Source organism: Thermobia domestica, chromosome 13 (genome assembly GCF_964235325.1).
Source record: "Thermobia domestica chromosome 13, izTheDome1.hap1.1, whole genome shotgun sequence".
Taxonomy (NCBI): Eukaryota; Metazoa; Arthropoda; class Insecta; order Zygentoma; family Lepismatidae; genus Thermobia; species Thermobia domestica.
Window position 1 is genome coordinate 133,454,247 of NC_137466.1, and position 25,565 is coordinate 133,479,811.

Here is a 25,565-nt window from a genome sequence, read left to right on the forward strand (position 1 = left end):
GCACTGACGGTCTACCACTTCGATCATAGTCCATTACCGTTCCAACGTCTTTAAATTTATCGATCAGTGCTCTTACAGTGTGACGATTCGGAACAGGTGTATCCGGAAACCTAGCTGCAAACTTATCTTTGACTGTCTGTTTGTACTCACCTTGTTCACGGAACACATGTTCAACCAGGAATATTCGTTGTTTCAAAATTAACACCATTGTTTCAGAGACCGCTAACTAGATGCAACAATCACTTCAAAGTCACTTTGCCGACTGGAATCTAAGAAAGGAACTTCACGCAAGGCGATAATATAGCAGTGTTGCAAACCTTCGCATAAAATTTTATTTCATGTGACTTTGAATGCGACTTTGACTTGCCACGATTCAGGTGTATAGAGACTTCTTGAGCGCTCTGTATTGTATATATATATTTCATTTTAGATTTTCTCTGAGAACACATTCTCTTCTGCATTTTGGAGGCACATGAAATAATAAAACTAATTTCAGTTCATACCAGATCAGTATCGTACCGAGTGAGTCACGCTTATTGTTATCGTGTTTGCTACTGGTATTCTTTTTCGCAACATGAGAGTATTGCCAATATTGGTATGGCATTTTTATGACGATATCTATCTTTTTTATATATAGCAATTGCATGTTTTACATTTAAGAATGAGAAAGTTAAACACAAGTCTATATATTACGGGACAATTCTTTGTTCCGAAGAACGTTGTCGGAACGCCGGTATACAGCAGATTAGTTAAATAACGGTACTGTGTATCTCATCATTCGTAACTGCTTTTTGTTAGATAAAAAGATCCAATATAGGTCTATTTCAATCAAAAATTTTCTTGTATGCCTTATATCTGGAGAACAAGAGCCTACATATAGTGTAGCCAAACCCAAGCTATCACTTAACACAATGTGATATGTTTATTCCGTAAAAAAATACGAAAACTAATGACCGTTGAAAAAAAAATGTGGCCTCTGATCAGGCACATAGCTAGGATTTTGCAATAGGGAGGGGGGTTCGTGACGAAATACTGTGGTTATCACACTAGGGGCTCGATCGTTCTAAACTATTTTACTGGCAACATATATTCATTCGTTTAGCCAGGATTCCGTAATGGCGGGAGGGGGGTTGACATAAAATACTGTGGTTACACACCAGGGAATCGATCAATCTAAACTATTTTACTGGCAACGTACCCATATTGGTTTTTAGGACAATAAAATAGTGATATGTTAGTAAGTATTTTAATAAGAAAAACTATGAAGAAATCTTGAGTGAAAGAATATAAACAAAGTATTGAAAAAGATATAGTCTTCCAAGATCATTCGAACTCGGTTCTACTTGTCTTCTTCTTTTTCTTATCTTCGTTTAATGCTGTCAAGGATAGCAACGAGATCTCTTTCGTGAGTAAAGACATCCTATAAAATGGATTAGTGTTACCGCGAAATTCAAAATGGCTTATAATATCATTGGTGATTCTGGACATTTCTTAAGTTCTACCTGAGAGTCTGTCTTATCGAACCGGTTTATCGATCGTATTTGTAGCCCATGGGATTAGCATGGAGATAGATGGAATTCGGAATGTTTCGTTACAATAATATCCATTTTCAACTTGATCCCCCCCCCCCCCCCGTTTCCTCCACACTAAGCTCCTCATAAGAATGAGTAACCAAATGCTTGCTGTAGCTTTATATTTTTGACGCTGATTCATCTTTTTCTCGCTTCTTTTGTTTCATCTTTCCTTAATATTTTCATTTCTGCATCCGAAGGGGGGGGGGGGTACGGACCCCCCGGACCAACCCTTTGGCTACGTGTCTGCTGTGATCCAAAATCTAATTATTGGGCAAGATCGCAATCTTTTGATGCATTTTTAAAAATCATTTCTACAATATCTTGCATCATCAAATTTACCATGTGCGGGTGCAAATAGAGAGTATTAAAAGGAAAGTAGAGTTTTATTACTATTATTATTATTATTATTACTTAGCTCCTGACGCATTTCTAGCGTGCGTCACCCCAGTGTGCATTGTCCTTGGTTCTATTTTCGCTGAGAGCACTAAAATTTTCTGATATTGACAGCATCATGAGGCAATTGGAAAGCTATTTAAATGAACAGGTAGCGAATTCATATCCAGAAAAAACGAAGTAATGGCGCCTGGGAAGCGATGTGCTGACTATTCATCATCCAGTTGAATACGGGTGGCCCAAAAGTAGGTATACACCCCTGCATTGATCAAGTAGAAGATCCTAGTTTATGGGTTTATTTGTTTCGGCTCTTACGAGCTTAAGATGAAGTAAAAACATATTAAGAACAAATAATAAAGAAACTAAGTCTACCTAATGGATAACAATGAGAAATGATACAGAATGCAGTACGGTACCGTATACCTACTTTGGTGCCACCATGCTGGTCATAACCTTCCATGGGTGCAGCGTCAGGAAGTTAAATGGTACGTCTTAGCAAATTTCATCAGTATTTCAAACTGTGTAAATAAATAAAGCCTAAAAGAATGTGACTTCTTTCTTATCTGTCTTTTCTGCAAATCCCCTCACCTCTGCGCATTGGAAGTCGTGTAGCAAGAGCCCATGAAGTACTGTGGTCGAACATATGGCCCCATTTCAGCCGGTGACAACACATAATACTTGGTGTGTGTGTGTGTGTGTGTGTGTAAGCGCACTTCTTCGTTATGGCAAGTATTATTGCCCTACCGGTTATGATTCTGCATATGCCACTGACCAGTATTGCTCTAATTATTCTATTTGTAAAGTTCGTAATTACTATAATAAGTTGACGGGGTTTAATTTTTCCCTTTATCTATACATATACTATTATGTAAAATAAAATAAAATAAAATAAAAGTGACTCATCAAGATAAAGACAATACTACTATTGCTAGAAACGTAAAATTTGGAGACAGGAAACTCTTTTGTCATGAAAATAAGGGATAAGAAATGATTTTTCTAAAGGGAGTTTAAATGCACAGGGTTTTCAAATCTTTTTCCAATAATTATGTCTCAATAAAAAGATAAAACTTGGAATGTGAGCTTCCCCTTAAAAATAACTGAACACGTGTTTCAGCATTTCTTGAAAATTCCGCTTTTATAAGGTAACCAACAAAATTCTGTCGCTTTTTCAACCACCACCTTCGAACTTCGATATATCGCCTAAGACGTACCTTGAGAATCAAAAATAGTCCCCATCAGCAACGACCTTCTGCCAACGTAATGGAAGCCCATGGATTCCGTCACCTTGGAGCAAATATGGTGGCCGTGCAACGAAGAGGGTATCAAGTGCACTTTACGCCTCTACTACGGATTTGAATTAGCGTTTTCTAAAGCGATTGTCCAAGGAATGGAACAGGTGATAATCTGACGGTGCAATATCCGGGGAATTTGCCGGATGCAATAGTGTTTCCCATCCAAGGCATAGAATGGTATCCCGAGCCATACTAGCCACGTGGGGTTTAGCGTTCTCCTGTAACAGGAGGATCCCTTTGCTGGCTCCAGAATTTTGAGTTTTTCTGGAACACGGCTCAACTGCTGACAGTACACAGTTGCATTGATGCTCTGACCAACTGGTAGCAATTCCCGATGCACGATGCAACGAGCAGTTTACCAAACACACAAGGGAACCTTCTTCTGGTGCAGTGCTGGTTTCGGCTGTTTTGGAACCGGTTCATGGGACGCTAACCAATGATGACGGCACCGTGGAGCTTCATACAAGACCCACTCCTCATCACATGTCAACACCATGTCCAGAAATGGCTCCTTCTTCAGACGAGACAGCAAAGAAACACAAGTGTATGCTCGCGTTGCCTTCTTACCCGGAGTCAAATCATGTGGGATCGTCGACCCAACTTGTAGTACTTCCCAAGTTGATGGAGGTGCTGCTGAATGGTTTCTCCACTCACACTGAATTGTAGTCCCAGTTCCTCACATGTCTGTCCACTGTTCGCCTCAATTGCTGCCTGAAGATCTTCATTTCGTACATGTGTTGGTCTTCAGGCACGTGCTGCGTCTTTGAGTATTTCGTCACCATCCTTAAACTTGTTAAACCACCGCTGCACTGTCCATGTAGTCACGACATCGTCACCAAAGGCTTAGCATATCTTCCGCCCCACTGCAGCGGCGTTTGACTCCAGTTTGAACTCGTACCGTACAGCATACAACCTTTTATGGCGGTCTGTGGAGGTTTTATGTTCACTCTGTCTTTACGCAAGTTCACGGTGTAACTGAACTGGCACAACCACGTTGTATGTTGGATATACCCACACCAACAACTGATCTTCGCCTTATCTCCATTCGCATTCAGCTCACGGTGTGAGGGCCAATGGAACACAGACTTGCACAAAAAGCGACAGAACTTTCTTGGTTACCTTTATAAATGGGGAAAGATTGCAATTTTTATCTTACAAATTCGACTCTTCATTGTGAGTTTACCAAATGTAAGGATTCATTCAAGTTAGAGATGTGAAATTCGATATTTAAACTCTTTATTAAAAATAAGAGGGTACATGTTTCAATAACCCCGTTTCAATAACAGTTTCTATAATATTCAAATTTCTCATTATTTATACAGAAAAATTCAATATGAGTATTCGTTTAAGTTAGAGGTAAGAAGTTTGGTACATAAAGTCTTAATTGAAATTATTCAAAAACTAGTTTAAGCGTTTTTCAAAAATTCGGCTCCTAAAGATAGACATTTCTAGTTTTAAAATTGTCGATACTTTATTCTGAAAACGCTTAATGTGAGAATTTTGCTTAAGCTGGAGGCGTGAAATTTGATATATAAACTCATAATAAAAAATGAGTGAACGTGTATTGCTTCGTTGTCGAAAAGTCCTCTTCTAAAAGGGAAAAAGAGACAATTTTGAAAATATTCAAATTTCTGGTTTTATATTCATTAAATCTTATTCTTCTCATGTGAAGAATATGCAATTTTAGTTGATCTATTATAAGCATTCGTTTTTTTCTGTAATAGATATGTTTAAATAGAATGGAGTCTTGCTGTCAGACAGATCGACAAAAACCTTCTTACCCAGGAAAGAAACACTAATCGCAGGGGTGTAACAACGCCGGAAGGGGGAGGCAAATGGGAGATTGTTCCTCCTAAACGACTTCCTGCCCCCACATAAATGGAGTTCGACTGTCCAATGTTTATTTAATCTCGTAGTTGTTGGATGATGCAGTCAATTGTATTTTTATTTTGTTTATGAGCAGCTGAGGATAGAATTTCCCATAGAGTCTACATGGTTAAAAATGACTAACTACTGCTCTTCAAACAAATTTTGCTTATCTTTTCCCACCACTTTTCATTTATGATCAACGTACTTATAAGAACAACCATTGCCAATAGGTCATGAAAATTTCCTACGGATTAACCCTAGGAACACCAAGGTATTTTTGGGTTACATTAAACACCACACCCTCACAGGCCCCCCTTGGTGTTCAAATTCCACCAGATTCCTAACAAAGATTAAAACATACAATAATCCCATTAACAAAATATAAGCCCTTTTATTTTTCCCCATTATATTTATTACTTAAATATAATTAAATACATTAATACAGATTTTAGTAGTTATTTATAATATATTTTATTAATTATATTAATTTTAAGAGACTCAATGGCAAATTATCCATCTCGGTTCCTGGTTCGGGGGGGGGTGCGGTGGCTCAGTGGTAGAGGGTTCATCTCGGGTGTTTGAGGTCCCTGTTTCGATCCCAGCTTGCGCCGTGTAGACTTTGTGGTGGACAAACACCGTGCTCGTGGGTTTTCTCGGAGTTCTCCCGTTTCCTCCCACTTTCTTCATTCCACCATTTCACTCATCTCTCATCATCATCGTCTCCTTTAGCCTAACCGGCATAAACGTGGGACGTAAAACTTAAAGATTTCATTTTTTCGGTTCCTGATTCGGTGTGGTCTCCCTGCGTACGCCCCCGGACTGGCTTACAGCTTCGCCATATGATTACTCGATTAGATACAATTCGCGCTTTTTAGTGGTCACTTAGCACAGGTTGGTTCATAGTTTTTGCACTATAGTTTTTATGGCATACGTCCGCACGTTGTATTTATACACGTAAGGGATTCCTAGTAGCAGAGACAACTTGTAAACTACTTGTTGTAAGCTTGAATTGGAAGTCGTCCAAGTTTGCATCCAGCTTGATTGCAAAACGTGCAAGCATACCGCAAGCTGGATTCCAGTAACGAAGTTACATGAGGGCAATTTTGCACTCAGTGTTCCATTCATGCTCGACGCAAGCGCTTTAGAAGTCAAGTGAAATCAATAGCCAGTGATGCCATGACGTTCTGCGAAGGATTTAAAGCATCGTTTGCAAGTACAACAAAAGGCAGATTGTGTGAAAGCATATGTTTCAAGTGCAAGCGTAGAGATCCAAAAGCCAAGCATGCGCCAACTCTTCAAAATCTTTCTTGCTACTATAATGCGGTCCGTAAGTGCAATAATTTGTATGGATCGTGTGCATTTCCGGTTACCAGCATGAAATTTGGTCAGTGTTTAACTCGACATGTAAATGAGAAAAAATCCGGGAGACAGCTTCTTAATATGTTTCGTGTGACTCTGGGCGCCATCTTGAAAAATGGTCTACTTTCCACAAGTTTCCCAAATTTTGTCCAATTTACACCGTCTTTGGGCTCAAATTCACTGGCAAAATGACTATAGAAGACTGTGAACTGCTAGACAATAGCGGCAATAGCTTTAATTTCTTGAGGGGGCTAGTAAAAGATCACAGGTATTCTAGAGGGGCAGTTATTTTGTGTACACCTAAAATAAGACTATTGTGCTACTTGACCTATATATCAAGTCAACATCTCTGGGAAGGGTCTCACGACAGGCCCGTATCCACGGGGGTCATGGGGGGCACCCCTAAATTTCTACATCCCCCCTAAAGTTTTCACGGTAGGCTTGCAAGAGCAGATATTACAGTTAATATTTTTGGATCGGGCCCCCTAACTTCTTCCGCCTCCCTGCATTTTTTGCGATAGCTACGAGCCTGGCTCACGATGCCACCAGAGGGTGGCATAGTGAGAACAGAACAACAAACTTCTCTATGGGGAGCTTCCGATAACCCATTTACTCTTTTGAAGAAAATAGTCAGTTGTCCCGAAATCGCTCGTTTATTGGCTGAGTATGAACACAGTTATTCTGCTGAGTTGCACGTATCGAGATCATACCACGAGGATACGAATGCACTCTAAAGCAAGTACAGGACACATGTGAAGAACCTAATTGATGTACTTCCTAATACTGGTAATCCTTTTGAAGAAGAGCATCTGTCTACGGTTGGGTTCACCAGACGTATAGCGCCAGAAGATTCGTGTCAGTCTGTCCGCATCGCAGTTACCACAGGAACCTAAATTTACGAGGACTTCGTTTATAACCGTCTAATGACATGCAAGCAGTCCATACACGATGTTATAAAGAAAGTTAATATGCAGGTTTTCAACTGTTGCTCGCGAAAGTTCGTTGCAAAGATAAGATGAAACATGCTAGTGCACACAAAGATTCTAACATGTTCTGCAAGATGTTCATAGCATGTCAGGAAAGGGAGGGCGATATCAGAGAATTCTTTTCTCATGAGAACACAACTTATTCTCAATCAATATCTGAATTTGGAGATCTCAGACTTCCTACCTCTAAATCAGATATTTTGAAATGTTTTGAAAAATTTGAGGGGTGTACAAGTACTATCATCCCCCACTCCTCTTGTATTCTCGTCGATTGAGCGATGCTGGTACACCAACTGCAACCAGGAGCAGCGAAAACATTTGCAGAATATGCCGCAGTTGTGAATAAGTGTTTTTTTTTTACACTTCGAAATCCTCTTCCTCAGACTTAGATATTACTGGTATTTCTCCCTCATCCCCCATAGAAGCTGATGGAAGAATCATTCTGCACGTCCGTCATGCCGCCGAGAAGGGACACAAAAATATTACAGTTCGTACAGTTGACTCCGATGTTGTTGTTATTGCTCTCTTTGCGTTTCTGCATCTGTCACCCACTCTGAAGAAACTATGGATTGATTTTGGTTCTGCAAAAATGCGACGTTTCATTCCTATACACACCATGTGCACGAACTTATCTTTTAGAACGATAGATTTGCTGCAGTTTTTTCCACAGGTTTACGGGCTGTGACACAGTGTCAGCCTTCTGTGGCGTTGGCAAGACAAGTGCATGGAATACGTGGATGCGTTTAGCGAAGTGGATACGCTTTCCGGGAACTGTCAGTCGTTCATTCTCACGATGTTGTAAGCTACCAATCTCGCATGCTAATCCAGCGATTTGTGACGCTCATGTACGACAGATCAAGTACTTGCGAGGAAGTTAACGAAACCAGACGTATTCTATTCAGCAAGAAAAATCGCACAATAGACATAATACCTCCAACCGAAGACGCATTGAATCTCCATACAAGAAGAGCAACTCTTCAGTGCAAGATCTGGATAACAGTGCCTCGAAAAGGATGTGCATGATGTTGAACCTCTGAACTGGGGTTGTAAGGAAACAGATGACAGACTCGGTTACCAACCTGTGTAGACTACGTTGAGGAGTATGTCTGATAACAGTCGACAACTAGTGACATGCCGTTGCAAACTGCGCTGTACTGGGAAATGTACTTGTATTAAGAACGGCCTCGTCTGTGCGTTGTTTTGCGAATGTGAAGGACAATGCTCACAGTGATATCACTATGAACACAGCAGCTGAACTTTTTCTTTAACCCTTAAGAGATCCGGGGTTTTTGGGCTATTTTTTAGACTTTCAGTCAAGCAGCTACTGCATCGTCACTATTTATTCTAGGATCATGGTTCATACCTCATTCTCTTCAGAATGGAGGTGGCTTTCAAATGATACCACTTGCATGCTCATACCGGAAGTAGTAGTGGTCCCCGTATGCCCGATTTGACCTTGAACTCATTTTTGTGACGTCATAGGTCAAAGGTCAATGACCTTGGCCCGGGGTCAATGACCTAGGGGTACCTAGGACCACCCCCTCTAAATTTTGGCAGGGGTACCTTGGCCCACCCCCTAAATTTTGGCAGGGGTACATAGGACCACCCCCTTAAATTTTGGAAATTGTCAAATCTAAAAATTTGGTATGGTAGCCTAGGACCATAGTATGTACCCCTATCAGTATTGGGTGTCTATGTCGTTCCCTTTCATGGGTAAAAAATTGCCAAAAATTCAAATTTCGGGGTTTTTTGACCTAATTTATCCCCTTGGATGAGGTATTATTACCCTATATAGTTATATGGGCGTATACAGGGGTCCATTACCTTTCATAAGACATGGGTATATTAATGCACCCCTTGAAAAATTTGGGAGGGGTACCTTGGCCCACCCCTTCAATTTTGGAAATTGCCCAATTTAAACATTGGGTATTATAGTACAGGACCCTAATATGTATTATGATAAATTTGGGTGGTCCACCTTGTTTCCTTCTAGGGGTACAAAATTGCCAAAAATATAAACGTAAGCAATACGTTGTACCACGTGTTTGGTTTTCGACCTAATTTATCTCCTTGGATGAGGTCCTATTACCTTATATAGTTATATGGTCATGTATAGGGGTCCATTATCTATCATAAGACATGGGTACATTGGTGCACCCCTTGAAAAATTTGGGAAGAGTACCTTGGCCCACCCCTTAAATTTTGGAAATTGCCAAATCTAAAAATTTGGTGTGGTAGCCTAGGACCATAGTATGTACCTCTATCAGTATTGGGTGTCTATGTCGTTCCCTTTCATGGGTAAAAAATTGCCAAGAATTCAAATTTCGGGGGTTTTTGACGTAATTTATCCCCTTTGATGAGGTGTTATTACCCTATATAGTTATATGAGCGTATACAGGAGTCTATTATCTTTCATAAGATATGGGTACATTGGTGCACCCCTTTAAAAATTTGGGAGGGGTACCTTGGCCCACCCCTTAAATTTTGGAAATTGCCCAATTTAAACATTTGGTATTATAGTACAGGACCCTAATATGTATTATGATAAATTTGGATGGTCCACCTCGTTCCCTTTTAGGGGGTACAAAATTGCCAAAATATAAACGTAAGCAATACGTAGTACCACGTGTTTGGATTTTGGTCGATTTTATCCCCGTTGATGAGGTCCTATTACCTTATATGGTTATATGGGCGTATACAGGTGTCCATTACCTTTCATAAGACATGGGTACATTAATGCACCCCTTGAAAAATTTGGGAGGGGTACCTTGGCCCACCCCTTAAATTTTGGAAATTGACCAATTTAAACATTGGGTATTATAGTATAGGACCCTAATATGTATTATGATAAATTTGGATGGTCCACCTCGTTCCCTTTTAGGGGTATAAAATTGTCAAAAATATAAACGTAAGCAATACGTTGTACCACGTGTTTGTTCTTTTGGCCCATTTATCCCCTTGGATGAGGTCCTACTACATTATATAGTTATATGGTTATGTATAGGGGTCTATTTCCTATCATAAGACATGGGTATATTGGTGCACCCCTTGAAAAATTTGGGAGGGGTACCTTGGCCCACCCCTTCAATTTTAGAAATTGCCCATTTTACACATTTGGTATAATAGTATAGGACCCTAATATATATTACTATAAATTTGGGTGGTCCACCTCGTTCCCTTTTAGGGGTACCAAATTGCCAAAATTTTAGTACAACCACGTGTTTGGACTTTTGACCTAATTTATCGCCTTTGATGAGGTGTTATTATCCTATATGGTTATATGGGCGTATACAGGGTTCATTACCTTTCATAAAACATGGGTATATTAATGCACCCCGGGAGAGGTACCTTGGCCCACCCCTTAAATTTTGGAAATTGCCCAATTTAAACATTTGGTATAATAGTATAGGACCCTAATATATATTACTATAAACTCGTTCCCGTTTAGGGGTACAAAATTGCCAAAATATAAACGTAAGCAATACGTTGTACCACGTGTTTCGTTTTTTTTACCTAATTTATTCCATTGGATGAAGTCCTATTACCTTATATCGTTATATGGTCACGTATGGGGATTCATTTCCTATCATAAGACATAGGTACATTTGTGCACCCTGGAGGGGTACTTTGGCCCACCCCTTTAATTTTGGAAATTGCCCCTTTTACATGTTTGGTATTATAGTATAGGACCCTAATATAGATTAGTATAAATTTGGATGATTCACCTCGTTTCCTTTCATGGGTACGAAATTGCCAAATTTTAGTACAACCACGTGTTTGGTTTTGGCTCAATTTATCCCCTTGGATGAGGTCCTATTACCTTATATGGTTATATGGCCATGTATGTATTGGTCCATTTCCTATTATAAGACATGTGTACATTGATGCACCCCAGGGAGGGGATTCGGTATCATAGTACATGCCTCAACATGTATCATGATAAATTTGGATGGTCCATCTTGTTCCCTTTCATGGGTAAAAAATTGCTAAAATATAAACATAAGCAATATGTTGTACCATGTGTTTGGTTTCTGGCCCAATTTTTCCCCTTTGATGATGTTCTATTACGTTATATGGTTATATGGACATGTATATGGGTTCATTTCCTATCATAAGACATGGGTACATTGACGCATACTTTAAAAATTTGGGAGGGGTATCTTGGCTCATCCACTCGGTTTTAGAAATTGTTTAATATAAGCATTTGGTATCATAGTACAGGACCTCAATATGTACCACTATAAATTTGGATGGTCCACATCGTTCCCTTTCATGGGTAAAGAACTACCAAAAATCAAATTTTGGAGGTTATTGACCCCGTCTTATAAGGTTTTAACGCGTTATATGGATATGTACAGAGGTTTATTACCTTCATATGTTTATGTTCCCTTTTAAATTTGGGAATTATCAAATAACAAAATTCGGTAAACGTTTTCTAGGACCCATTGGTGTCCCTCTTATGGCCAAATATTCAAAATTTAAAGGTTATTGACCGGCTTTATTATTGAATAAGTACAGGATTTATTACTTTTTTCATAAGACACAGGTGTGTTTGTGTACCAATCTTAAATTTTGGGAGGGGGTACATTTCTTATTGTCATATCAATAATTGGTAATTGTTCTTAGAATTGGGTGGTATCTCTTTCTTTGGGTAAATCATTGTCAAATATGAGTATGATCACGTGATCAGTTATTGACCTATGATGGGATTAGGAGCCCAGGACATTGGTACATTTAAACTTTATAGGATAATTTGAGAATGCGTCATTGGTATTGATTATTACAGCCAAATATAAACGTAAGCAATACGATGTACCACGTGATTGACCTTGATGAGGTAGTGTACAGGGATACATAGCTAACCTTATTGAATCTTATGACTCATAGTCTTAAGGAAATACATGCTACAACACTGGCAAAGTTATTGTTGATGCAATTTGAATGGTGGATCACTATCTTTCGTGCAATCTGATTGGCTGATCACTATCTTTCGGGCAATCTGATTGGTTGCTGATGTTCAAATCTTTGCTGCATTCAGTTTTAAGTTTTGTTTAACATTTAAAAATCTTGGTTTCGTTCAACATTTTGCACTCACTGATAAATATGATCAAAACCGTTTATTTGTTAATCGAATAGTTAAAAACCGGATAAAGTTTGACGGTTAACCGTGAAACGTAAAATTTTTTTGTTTGAAAGTTTTTGTTTGAAAACTCTTGTTTCAAATTTGTTTGAATTTTTTTGAAAACCGTTTATTTGTTAATCGAATAGTTAAAAAACCGGATAAAGTTTGACGGTTAACCGTGAAACGTAAAATTTTTAGTTTGAATTTTTTGTTTGAAACTTTGCTTGAAAATTCTTGCTTTCAAATTTTTGTTTGAATTTTTTGTTTCAGAATTTTGTTTGAAATTTCTTTGACAACTTTTGTTTCAAAATTTTTTGTTTAAAAATTTTTCGTTTGAAATTTAAAAAAATTTTTGTATCAAAATTTTGTTTAAAATTTTTGTTTGAAATTTTTCGTTTCCAAATTTTTTTGAAATTTTTTGTTTCAAAATTTTGTTTGAATTTTTTTGTTTAAAATTTTTTGTTGAAATTTTTTGTTTGAATTTTTTCGTTTCCAAGTTTTTCCGTTTCAAAAATTTTTTTTCAAAATTTTGTTTCAAAGATTTTTGTTCGAAATATTTGTTTGTAAACTTTTTTGTTTGAAATTATTGTTTGGAAAATTTTGGTTTGACATCTTTTAAGTTTGTGCACTCATTAGTAAAGAACCGGAACTGTTTAGAACTAAAACCTCTGGCAACATTGTGGTGCACGTCAGAACATGATAATGCAACGACATCGGTTTTGCATCATCGTTCGAGTTAGTATTCATGATAACATCATCATGGCTACTTGTCTGCAGTTTCTAAATACGCGTGATGTGATGAAATCATTTACCAAGATTACTGATTTACAACAGAATGTACCTTATAGAATCTTAGCTAGCCAAAAAATCCCTACAAAGTTTGGATTAAGAATCGTAGTGAAGCTTGAAAATGATAAGAATATAATTTTACCAGCAAGATATTTACCCATGGAGGCATCAAAACAAGAAGAACTGCTGCGTTTCTTAAATACTGGATCTGTATCTTTATGTTATAAAGGATTCTTGGGTCGAAGTCATCAATTTGAATTTAGTACACAGCCAGATTCGTCAGCAAATCATGAATCAGCGCATTAGACGTAGTTGTATGAATTTGGTTGGTCGGCATGACGTCAGTAACTGTGATGAAATCATGAATCAGCACATTCGACATCAGCAATAACTATAAACCAACCAATACAGTGTCATCCCACGAAATCATTTGAGCAAGTGCTTTTCAGGAGGAAAGATGTGTACTTCTAACGATAAAGAGTTCATCTTCGCAAGCTATTATCCAATAAACAAAACATGTGATGATTGGTATCAGTGCTAGAACATTTGAACCAGTGATTCGATTGGGCAAAGCAGAACAATTTGGTGTACAACTGACCTGTGAAGAATGGCACGAATCGACCAAATGAATGATGAGCTAAATGTGACCATAGTCAAATCATTAGGCTCAAATCATGAAGTGGTGCTGCGTACAGTCCTCGAAGAGAAGATGGTGCTGATACGTAAAAAGAGTACATTCCAAGTCCCTCGCAACATGGTGTATCTAACACAAACGGAATGGAACAAATTTATAAGCGTATTTCAGTGTGTTAAACATGCAGTGGAAGTGTGCAACAAAACAAGTATATTCCTGAAAAAGTACTATTTATGCATATTGTACAACATGTATCTAGATATTGTGATGGTTGTTCGTGGGTGCATACCTGTATTGATAAACAGTTTATTTGTGATCAAATGGACATTGAGTTTCCACCAATTGATATTGCAATAGACCTTAAAAGACTTCAACTGGAATTAAAATTATATGCTAAAGACAAACTAGTGCACGAAGTTCAAAATACATTGTATCGACAATATCCAGAACCACTATCTGGTATGGATGTATGTGGAGTGTAATAAAATGATCCATTTCAATGAAGTGTTTTTTTTTTTCATTTCAAGTACAACCCCATGTTCTGACGTGTACTATTGCACCACAATGTTGCCAGAGGATTTAGTTCTAACAGTTCCGGTTCTTTAAAAATTCGAAACAAAAAAAATTTTAAACAAAAAAATTTGGAAACGAAAAATTTCAAACGAAAAATTTTAAACAAAAAATTTTCAAACAAAATTTTGATACAAAAATTTTTTTAAATTTCAAACAAAAACTTTCAAACAAAAAATTTGAAACAAAATTTGGAAACGAAAAATTTTTTCAAACAAAAATCTTGAAACAGAAAAAAAATTTGGAAACGAAAAATTTCAAACGAAAAATTTTAAACAAAAAATTGAAACAAAAATTTACAGACAAAAAATTTTAAACAAAATATTTTCAAACAAACTTTTGAAACAAAAAAATTCAAACAAAATTTTGAAACAAAAAATTTCGAAACAAAAATTTTTAAACGAAAAATTTCAAACGAAAAAATGTCAAACCAAAGTTTCAAACTTTTTAAATGTTAAAATAAAACTGAATGCAGCAAAGATTTGAACATCAGCAACCAATCAGATTGCCCGAAAGATAGTGATCAGCCAATCAGATTGCACGAAAGATAGTGATCCACCAATCAAATTGCATCAACAATAACTTTGCCAGTGTTGTAGCATGTATTTCCTTAAGACTATGAGTCATAAGATTCAATAAGGTTAGCTATGTATCCCTGTACACTACCTCATCAAGGTCAATCACGTGGTACATCGTATTGCTTACGTTTATATTTGGCTGTAATAATCAATACCAATGACGCATTCTCAAATTATCCTATAAAGTTTAAATGTACCAATGTCCTGGGCTCCTAATCCCATCATAGGTCAATAACTGATCACGTGATCATACTCATATTTGACAATGATTTACCCAAAGAAAGAGATACCACCCAATTCTAAGAACAATTACCAATTATTGATATGACAATAAGAAATGTACCCCCTCCCAAAATTTAAGATTGGTACACAAACACACCTGTGTCTTATGAAAAAAGTAATAAATCCTGTACTTATTCAATAATAAAGCCGGTCAATAACCTTTAAATTTTGAATATTTGGCCATAAGAGGGACACCAATGGGTCCTAGAAAACGTTTACCGAATTTTGTTATTTGATAATTCCCAAATTTAAAAGGGAACATAAACATATGAAGGTAATAAACCTCTGTACATATCCATATAACGCGTTAAAACCTTATAAGACGGGGTCAATAACCTCCAAAATTTGATTTTTGGTAGTTCTTTACCCATGAAAGGGAACGATGTGGACCATCCAAATTTATAGTGGTACATATTGAGGTCCTGTACTATGATACCAAATGCTTATATTAAACAATTTCTAAAACCGAGTGGATGAGCCAAGATACCCCTCCCAAATTTTTAAAGTATGCGTCAACGTACCCATGTCTTATGATAGGAAATGAACCCATATACATGTCCATATAACCATATAACGTAATAGAACATCATCAAAGGGGAAAAATTGGGCCAGAAACCAAACACATGGTACAACATATTGCTTATGTTTATATTTTAGCAATTTTTTACCCATGAAAGGGAACAAGATGGACCATCCAAATTTATCATGATACATGTTGAGGCATGTACTATGATACCGAATCCCCTCCCTGGGGTGCATCCATGTACACATGTCTTATAATAGGAAATGGACCAATACATACATGGCCATATAACCATATAAGGTAATAGGACCTCATCCAAGGGGATAAATTGAGCCAAAACCAAACACGTGGTTGTACTAAAATTTGGCAATTTCGTACCCATGAAAGGAAACGAGGTGAATCATCCAAATTTATACTAATCTATATTAGGGTCCTATACTATAATACCAAACATGTAAAAGGGGCAATTTCCAAAATTAAAGGGGTGGGCCAAAGTACCCCTCCAGGGTGCACAAATGTACCTATGTCTTATGATAGGAAATGAATCCCCATACGTGACCATATAACGATATAAGGTAATAGGACTTCATCCAATGGAATAAATTAGGTAAAAAAAACGAAACACGTGGTACAACGTATTGCTTACGTTTATATTTTGGCAATTTTGTACCCCTAAACGGGAACGAGTTTATAGTAATATATATTAGGGTCCTATACTATTATACCAAATGTTTAAATTGGGCAATTTCCAAAATTTAAGGGGTGGGCCAAGGTACCTCTCCCGGGGTGCATTAATATACCCATGTTTTATGAAAGGTAATGAACCCTGTATACGCCCATATAACCATATAGGATAATAACACCTCATCAAAGGCGATAAATTAGGTCAAAAGTCCAAACACGTGGTTGTACTAAAATTTTGGCAATTTGGTACCCCTAAAAGGGAACGAGGTGGACCACCCAAATTTATAGTAATATATATTAGGGTCCTATACTATTATACCAAATGTGTAAAATGGGCAATTTCTAAAATTGAAGGGGTGGGCCAAGGTACCCCTCCCAAATTTTTCAAGGGGTGCACCAATATACCCATGTCTTATGATAGGAAATAGACCCCTATACATAACCATATAACTATATAATGTAGTAGGACCTCATCCAAGGGGATAAATGGGCCAAAAGAACAAACACGTGGTACAACGTATTGCTTACGTTTATATTTTTGACAATTTTATACCCCTAAAAGGGAACGAGGTGGACCATCCAAATTTATCATAATACATATTAGGGTCCTATACTATAATACCCAATGTTTAAATTGGTCAATTTCCAAAATTTAAGGGGTGGGCCAAGGTACCCCTCCCAAATTTTTCAAGGGGTGCATTAATGTACCCATGTCTTATGAAAGGTAATGGACACCTGTATACGCCCATATAACCATATAAGGTAATAGGACCTCATCAACGGGGATAAAATCGACCAAAATCCAAACACGTGGTACTACGTATTGCTTACGTTTATATTTTGGCAATTTTGTACCCCCTAAAAGGGAACGAGGTGGACCATCCAAATTTATCATAATACATATTAGGGTCCTGTACTATAATACCAAATGTTTAAATTGGGCAATTTCCAAAATTTAAGGGGTGGGCCAAGGTACCCCTCCCAAATTTTTAAAGGGGTGCACCAATGTACCCATATCTTATGAAAGATAATAGACTCCTGTATACGCTCATATAACTATATAGGGTAATAACACCTCATCAAAGGGGATAAATTACGTCAAAAACCCCCGAAATTTGAATTCTTGGCAATTTTTTACCCATGAAAGGGAACGACATAGACACCCAATACTGATAGAGGTACATACTATGGTCCTAGGCTACCACACCAAATTTTTAGATTTGGCAATTTCCAAAATTTAAGGGGTGGGCCAAGGTACTCTTCCCAAATTTTTCAAGGGGTGCACCAATGTACCCATGTCTTATGATAGATAATGGACCCCTATACATGACCATATAACTATAGAAGGTAATAGGATCTCATCCAAGGAGATAAATTAGGTCGAAAACCAAACACGTGGTACAACGTATTGCTTACGTTTATATTTTTGGCAATTTTGTACCCCTAGAAGGAAACAAGGTGGACCACCCAAATTTATCATAATACATATTAGGGTCCTGTACTATAATACCCAATGTTTAAATTGGGCAATTTCCAAAATTGAAGGGGTGGGCCAAGGTACCCCTCCCAAATTTTTCAAGGGGTGCATTAATATACCCATGTCTTATGAAAGGTAATGGACCCCTGTATACGCCCATATAACTATATAGGGTAATAATACCTCATCCAAGGGGATAAATTAGGTCAAAAAACCCCGAAATTTGAATTTTTGGCAATTTTTTACCCATGAAAGGGAACGACATAGACACCCAATACTGATAGGGGTACATACTATGGTCCTAGGCTACCATACCAAATTTTTAGATTTGACAATTTCCAAAATTTAAGGGGGGTGGTCCTATGTACCCCTGCCAAAATTTAGGGGGTGGGCCAAGGTACCCCTGCCAAAATTTAGAGGGGGTGGTCCTAGGTACCCCTAGGTCATTGACCCCGGGCCAAGGTCATTGACCTTTGACCTATGACGTCACAAAAATGAGTTCAAGGTCAAATCGGGCATACGGGGACCACTACTACTCCGGATACCAGGAGCGGGAAAAATGATGTCAAAGGGAAAATTTCGGAGGGAAATTTTTTTCTCGCAATTTGGGCCCCCCTGGAGCGACCCTGTGTGAACGTAGCCATCTAAAAAAAATCTGATAAATAGTACTTGGTATACTGAATGGGTGTGCCAAATTTCAAGTTTCTATCTTGAATACCAAGGGCGGGAGAAATTTTATCAGGAATTCCCACCATGCCCCAAATTACCGTAAAACACCATGATCTCAGGTAAAAAATTTCGTGAGACATCCCTAATTACCCTAGGGTCACGTTTCGCACATCATTCTCTTCAGAATGGAACTGCCTTTCAAGCGGTATGACTCATGTGTCTCCATCATGTATCTAAGGCGGGAAAATGAGGAAAAACGGGATTTTTTGGGTCTAAATATCCTTTTTCCAACTTTTAGCCCCCCTGGACCCCCCTGTTTTAACGCAGAGATCTGAAAAAAATCTGGTAAATACTACTCGGTGGGCTGAATGTTTATGCACAATTCCAATTTTCCAGGTGCAAAAGTAAGCCCGCCAAAAAAAAAAAATATATGCCGACAATGTCCCATATTCCCGTATACAGAGGGAAATTTTTAAACATTCCCTGAGACATCCCTAATTACCCTAGGGTCATGTTTCGCCCATCATTCTCTTCACAATAGAACTGCCTTTCAGGCGGTACCATTCACTTGTCCCCATTGTGTATCTAAGGCGGTAAAATCCCGTGAAAGGGATTTTTTGGTAAAAATTTCTCTTGTTCAACGTTTAGCCCCTCTGTACCCCCTGTTTTAACGCAGAAATCTGAAAAAAATCTGGTAAATACTACTCGGTGGACTGAATGTTTGTGCACAATTTCAATCTTCTAAGTGCAAAAATAAGCCAGCACAAAAATAGTACCGAAAATGTCCAATTCCCCTATACAGAAGTATATTTTGATAAAAATTCCCTGACACTTCCCTAATTACCCTAGGTCCATGTGTCGCACATCATTCTCTTCAGAATAGAACTGCCTTTCAGGCGGTACGATTCACTTGTCTCCATCGTGTATCTAAGGCGGGAAAATGAGGAAAAACGGGATTTTGGGGTAAAAATATCCCTTTTTTCAACTTTTTGACCCTCTGGATCCCCCCCCTGTTTTAACGCAGAAATCTGAAGAAAAAATCTGGTAAATACTACTCGGTGGACTGCATGTTTGTACAAAATTTCAATCTTCTACGTGCAAAAATAAGCCCGCCAAAAATACTTTACATAAACCCTCCCCAAAAAAGTATTACACGAAAATATAAATTTTAGACTTATGATGTCATCACCTCCTACGTCTCGACACAGGAAGGTGTGAAACCATCCTAATGTCTTCTGCAATGCCTCTGGACTTAAAAAAAAAACGGACGAAAAAGCTCAAATAGGAGAGAAATAGCGCGATGTACCATGAAAAACGCATATGGTACAAATTGTACCATGAGATCCCCAAAGGGTTTTAAATGTGAAAGTGTATATGAGTTATGTAAATATGTAACATTTAGGCAAACGCATTAAAGTTGTAGAATGATAAACGGTATTAGTTTGTACTTGATATACAACACATCTACAATAAAAACTCACAGTGAGGTCGGGTGACCGGGAAGGCTATTCATGCAATTAACCCTTATGGGACCTTGCCTTGTATGTAAATTTTAGATTTTCAGTCAAGCAACTATTACAACAAGACTATTTATCGTAGCATGTTCAATGGTTCATACCTCGTTTTTTTTGTTTTTTTTTTTTGTAATGAAGCTGAGTTTCCAACTGTACTAGTCAAATTTCCTTATTTTGTATCTAAGGCGGGAAATTCCCGCCCAAAGTGGGAAAAACGGAAATTAGAAAAAAAATTGGCATCAATATCTCCCTTCGAACATGCAAGTGGTACATGACACGAACATGAAAGTGGTACCAAAAAAATTTTGCTTTATAGTAAATAGAATGAGGTATGCCCCCAAAATGAGTGTAGATGCTCTAGCCGATTTACCAATTTCCTCCAATAATACAGTCAGTCAATTGTTTTTCAATAAGCTTCAGCATAAAGACTATTCTTTGTAGGAACATGAATCGTACCTTGATGTCTTTGGAATGAATCAACCTTTCGAGTGGTACTACTCGCATGTGGGTGCCAGTGCCTGTGGACGGAAAATTACCTCCAAAAGGAAATTTTGTCAGAAAAAAAAATCACTTTTTCAAGTTTGGGTCCCTCTTCCCCCTATGTTAACGCTTGCATCTCAAAATCGCCTAAAACATACTACATAGTGTGTGTAATATCTGTGGAAAATATCAATCTCATATCTTGAAAACTAAGGGCGGTAAAGAAAATTTTCCCACGTGGAAAGCATAACCCGTACTACTTTAAGGAAAAAACAAAAAATCCCTGACACGTCCCTGTTTATCCGAGGATCATAATTCGCAAACAATTTCGTGTCAAATTAGGGTAGCTTTCAAATGATACCACTCGCATGTCCCTATTATGTCCCTGAGGGGGGAAATCCCGGAAAAGGGAATTTTTCCTGAAAAAATCGCATTTTTTCAATTTGAACGCTATTTTCTAGATTCTGGTATACAATAGGGAAATTGTAATAGCACAGTTGGAAACAGTGCTTCATTACGAACACAACGAGGTACGAACCATCATCCTAGAATAAATAGGAACGTGTCCAAAAATCCCGAAAAAGCTCTAAAATTTACCCATTTTTCATGTTCGTGACGTCACCAGCCGTAGGCATCGCACGCGTGACTGGAAAATGTCCATGAAACACGTTCTTTGATGCTTCCACGCTTGAATAAATGCAAAAAACCCGGTGTGAAAAGCTTAACTAGAGACTTATAAGGCAAATTCCAAACGCCGACGCTATGGTACAGATCTGTTCCATCGATCCCCAAAGGGTTAAATGACTAAAATCGGAAAATTTTTGCTATTTACTGTTTCTTATTCTGTTTGGCAGCAGACTGGAGAAGAAGAAAAGTGTTTTCTAAAGCTTTCATGTAAATATTTAGATTAAGTTGCTAGAAGTTAGCCATTTTCCAATATGGCGTCCAGTGTCGGCCATGATGATCCTACGAACTGTCTCCCGGTAATTTTCCAATCTTGATTGGACATGTAACAAAATGGCGAACTTTCATGTTGGTAACCGGAAATGCAGGATACTTACGCTAACATACCACACTACTAAGGTTAAGCGATCCTAAAGTGAATCTGCACTAGAAATGCAACTCCTTGCACAAGAAGTAATTTTAGGAGTTTATTTAATGATGAATCATAAATTCATGAATGGTTGCCTAAACTAGGATAGTACCGGATGAAACTCGTTTGATAAGATTAGAATATTAATAATACTCCATCATATTAAAAGTTGTAATATTGTAATATTAAAAATGTGTAACATTGAAAAACAGTTCGAAACTTTTACAATTCTTTGTAACTATGCATATTTAGCGTCTCCTAAAACCTCCGCTTCCATGAATAAATAAATAAATAAATACGAGATAGACACTTTTTAAATCTCCTATTTACTGTGTCCGATTAAACACTGTACCCGCATTATGATTTCAACTCGAGTTGTTGTTTCAGGAATATTGCCAGCTTTTCCTATACAGTTGGGACAACGAGCACTTAGCCGATTCATTTATAACATGAAATTCATTTTAAATAGTACAGAGAAGAATTACAACACCTATCGTGTTTAATTTTGATGTTCTGAGTTACTAAGCTTCCATTGTAATTTAGATCGATTTTATTTTTTATCATTGAAAATATATATACTTCCATAACAGGTGACTTACCACCACTGGCAAGAATATCATCCAACAACTGACGATCGCAGCAATCAACAAATAAATGCACGACAAACTTTGTGGATTCCTCCTGATCGCAGAGATTGGACTTCGAGAAATAATAAAGGAAATCGTTCACAAATGGAAATGCAGAAAGAAGAAACTTGCTTAGAAAGTCCCAATGTAGGTTTGAGCAATATCCTTAATTTATCAAGGAACTGTGATGGGGAGACGAGTGCCGATTTATGGTGCACAGAAGACAGCAACGATGTTTTTGTTTCTCACGGAAACTTTCAGAGAAATGAAAGGCATTCTTCTAACTGGGATAGAAGTGATTATGGGAGGTAAGTTCATATATCTAAGTTTTTGAAACAACTGTTAATGGACTTCTGTTCTGTTGTTAGGAAGGGTATTGGTAACATATTGTTTGTTAATTTTCATCAGAATGCTTGCTCTACGATCCGTTATAGACTCAAAGTTTATTTGTTTTTAAATGTAGACTTTTAGTTAATTTGTGAGACAAGGTTTTGTTAATTAAACATATGAATTAGGTTTTCTTCTATTCTATTCATCTCCCTCGCGGGAGATTTTATAATTAAAAGTCACAGCACTAAGGCCAAGTTGACTGCTTCACTAGAATACGTTTTCTTACACTACTGTAGTTCGACATAAATATTACTGACTCATTGTTGGACTTGAATTGCTAATTTTTCAGCTTATTGGTGATCAGTTATCAGTAATTATGGTAGCACCAAAATAACTTTACAGATCGAAAATGTGTAATCCAAAGTTTCTATAATAGTAGAGTAATAAATGAACGTTTACGCGCAGGCACTGTATTGGTTAGAAAAATTTTCGGGGAGGAGAAAGTCTAAATAACTATTAGCGGCAGCTAGCATCTGCTTACATGCAAAGTCATTTTAGTAAGAGTTTCCTATAGGCATTTCATTCAATTGAATCGTTCAATGATCCAATTCATAAATAATAGTAGAATCATTACATTTTATAGTTCAAGGGTAGGAATCGGTTCTTTATGAATCGATTCATTAAGCGATTCAATTGAATGAAATGCCTATAGGAAACTCTTGCCGTCATTTTAATGACGCTATAACGTAACGCTGATTATCTAGGTCCATATTGAGTCAGACTTAGAGAGATGAAAAATAGGACAGGTAGCGTGCTCTTTTAAGCTCTCTTGGAGCTGAGGTAGTGTACTGTATTAGAGAACGGCTTATGTATGAGAGTTGCTCATTTTTTTGAGTTTAACGTCCCGTGATTATGAATTGAGGCTAAAGGAGACGGTGATGATGAGATGAATGATGAAAGTGGGAGCAAATTGGAGAACGCCGAGAAAACCTATGCGGACGGTGTTTGTCTACCAAGGGATTACTCTCGCACGACGGTTGAATTCCGATTGTGGTTAGATTCCCATATGTTAATAGTGAATTATGAAAGAATTGGTTGAATGAATAAGTGGGAGAAAACTGGAGTATCCCAAGAAAACTCACGGACAGGATGTTGTCTACCACAAATTTACTTCTTCGAGGATCGAACAAGGGACTCCAGTCACCAGAGGCAAGAACTCTATCACTGAGCTGCCGTGCCTCCCTTGTATAAGACGTAAAACGCGAGAACTTCATATTTCTATTGCTCACAGCCGTAGATTTACGAAGTCGGTTTGGAAACGGCAAAAGCTGTTCATATTTCTTTATTGTGTACAGCAGTAAACCTATCTTTCCTTTGTTCAGATTGGTAGCAATTCGAATAACATAAACAGAACAACTCTCTCGTTTTTGATTTGCCGCGGGAGACCTGGGTTCAATTCTCGGTGGAGCTCACGTGGTTCTGACCCCGCGTTAAGCTGTAGATCCGAGTCTCATATAACCTCGGTGCTCAAGGGAACGCTAAACTCAAATCCAGCAATCTTTCGTTTCCGAAAGATTTAGTTACGTATAAGGAGGAAATATTTTTGTTAAGAAAAAATAAACTATTTTTTATTTTTACTTTGGAACCCCTGTCATTTCACAGTTCTGTGTCGGACAACACTTCAAATTTTGCTACTGTATAAATATAGGAAATAACATTAGATGCGTGACATTTTATCCATAAACACACAAGGAAACTGCTTTCAAATTCAAATCAGGTTAGATAGTGTTATGTTATCATTATATACAGTCTCATACCATAATAAAACAGTCCCAGTGAACTAAAAATCAATAATCTTGAAATATGTTCTATTAAATTTACGCTATATGGTTACTAGTGACTTACAAATGATGTGAGTTATACAGAACAGACCCATTTTTTTTTTAATCATATGAACGTATTTACACAATTCACTGAGCCAAATGGTGAATTTAGATTTCCCGTGGGGAGCTTTTTCGAAAAATAGTACTGTAAATATAATGGTAGCCCACATTGAATATGGATGAAAAATATGATTTTGGAGGAGAATTTTCACTTTGACCCTTTCCTGAAAACATCACTAGGCTGAATGATCTCTACAACGCACATCTATGTTAATTTAAAACCTCCTAAAATGTAACTCTTCTTTACAAACAAGAATAACTCTAATATTAAGTGTTGTTTGTACTGAATTAGGTGTTTAGCATAACGATACGAACAGGTGTCGAACAGGAAGTTAGTTCAAACCTGATCTTGTTTTTGAAACCATGATTATCAAATAAACCAGCACAGAATTGGCACTTAGTCAAGGACTTTTCTAGATTATTTTAGAAAATAACAAAATTAAACGTTTGATTTATAAAAATTATTAACACTTTAATTGGAAAATATTGAAAACTTCCCGTAAAAATGGATTGGTTTGTTTTTGTGGTTGAGACACGTCTTTCTGACCATGATTTCGTAATTTGTAAAGTATTTAAGTATTTTGGATGCAAAATATTGGATATTTATTTCTAAGCAGCATTGCCTTAAAATAGCTAATCATTCGTTGTTAGGGAGCAACATTGCCCGTAAAACGAGGTGTATTAAAAAAGAAACCGAACTTTTGCTATTACATCTTTATTACTCATTGTACAACATTTTAAGCACTGTCGCCCTCAAAGCAGTCCCCTGTAGTCACAA

The 25,565-nt window shown here is 37.5% G+C and overlaps 1 protein-coding gene across 1 annotated transcript in view; it reads left to right on the plus strand.

Moving 5' to 3' along the window:
- LOC145668526 (uncharacterized) overlaps positions 1-25,565 on the plus strand; it is a 47,680-nt gene that overhangs the window by 14,937 nt on the left and 7,178 nt on the right. The window contains exon 3 of the mRNA XM_081736505.1: positions 22,479-22,822. Coding sequence (XP_081592631.1) covers positions 22,479-22,822 — 344 coding nt within the window. The remainder of the gene's footprint in view (positions 1-22,478; positions 22,823-25,565) is intronic.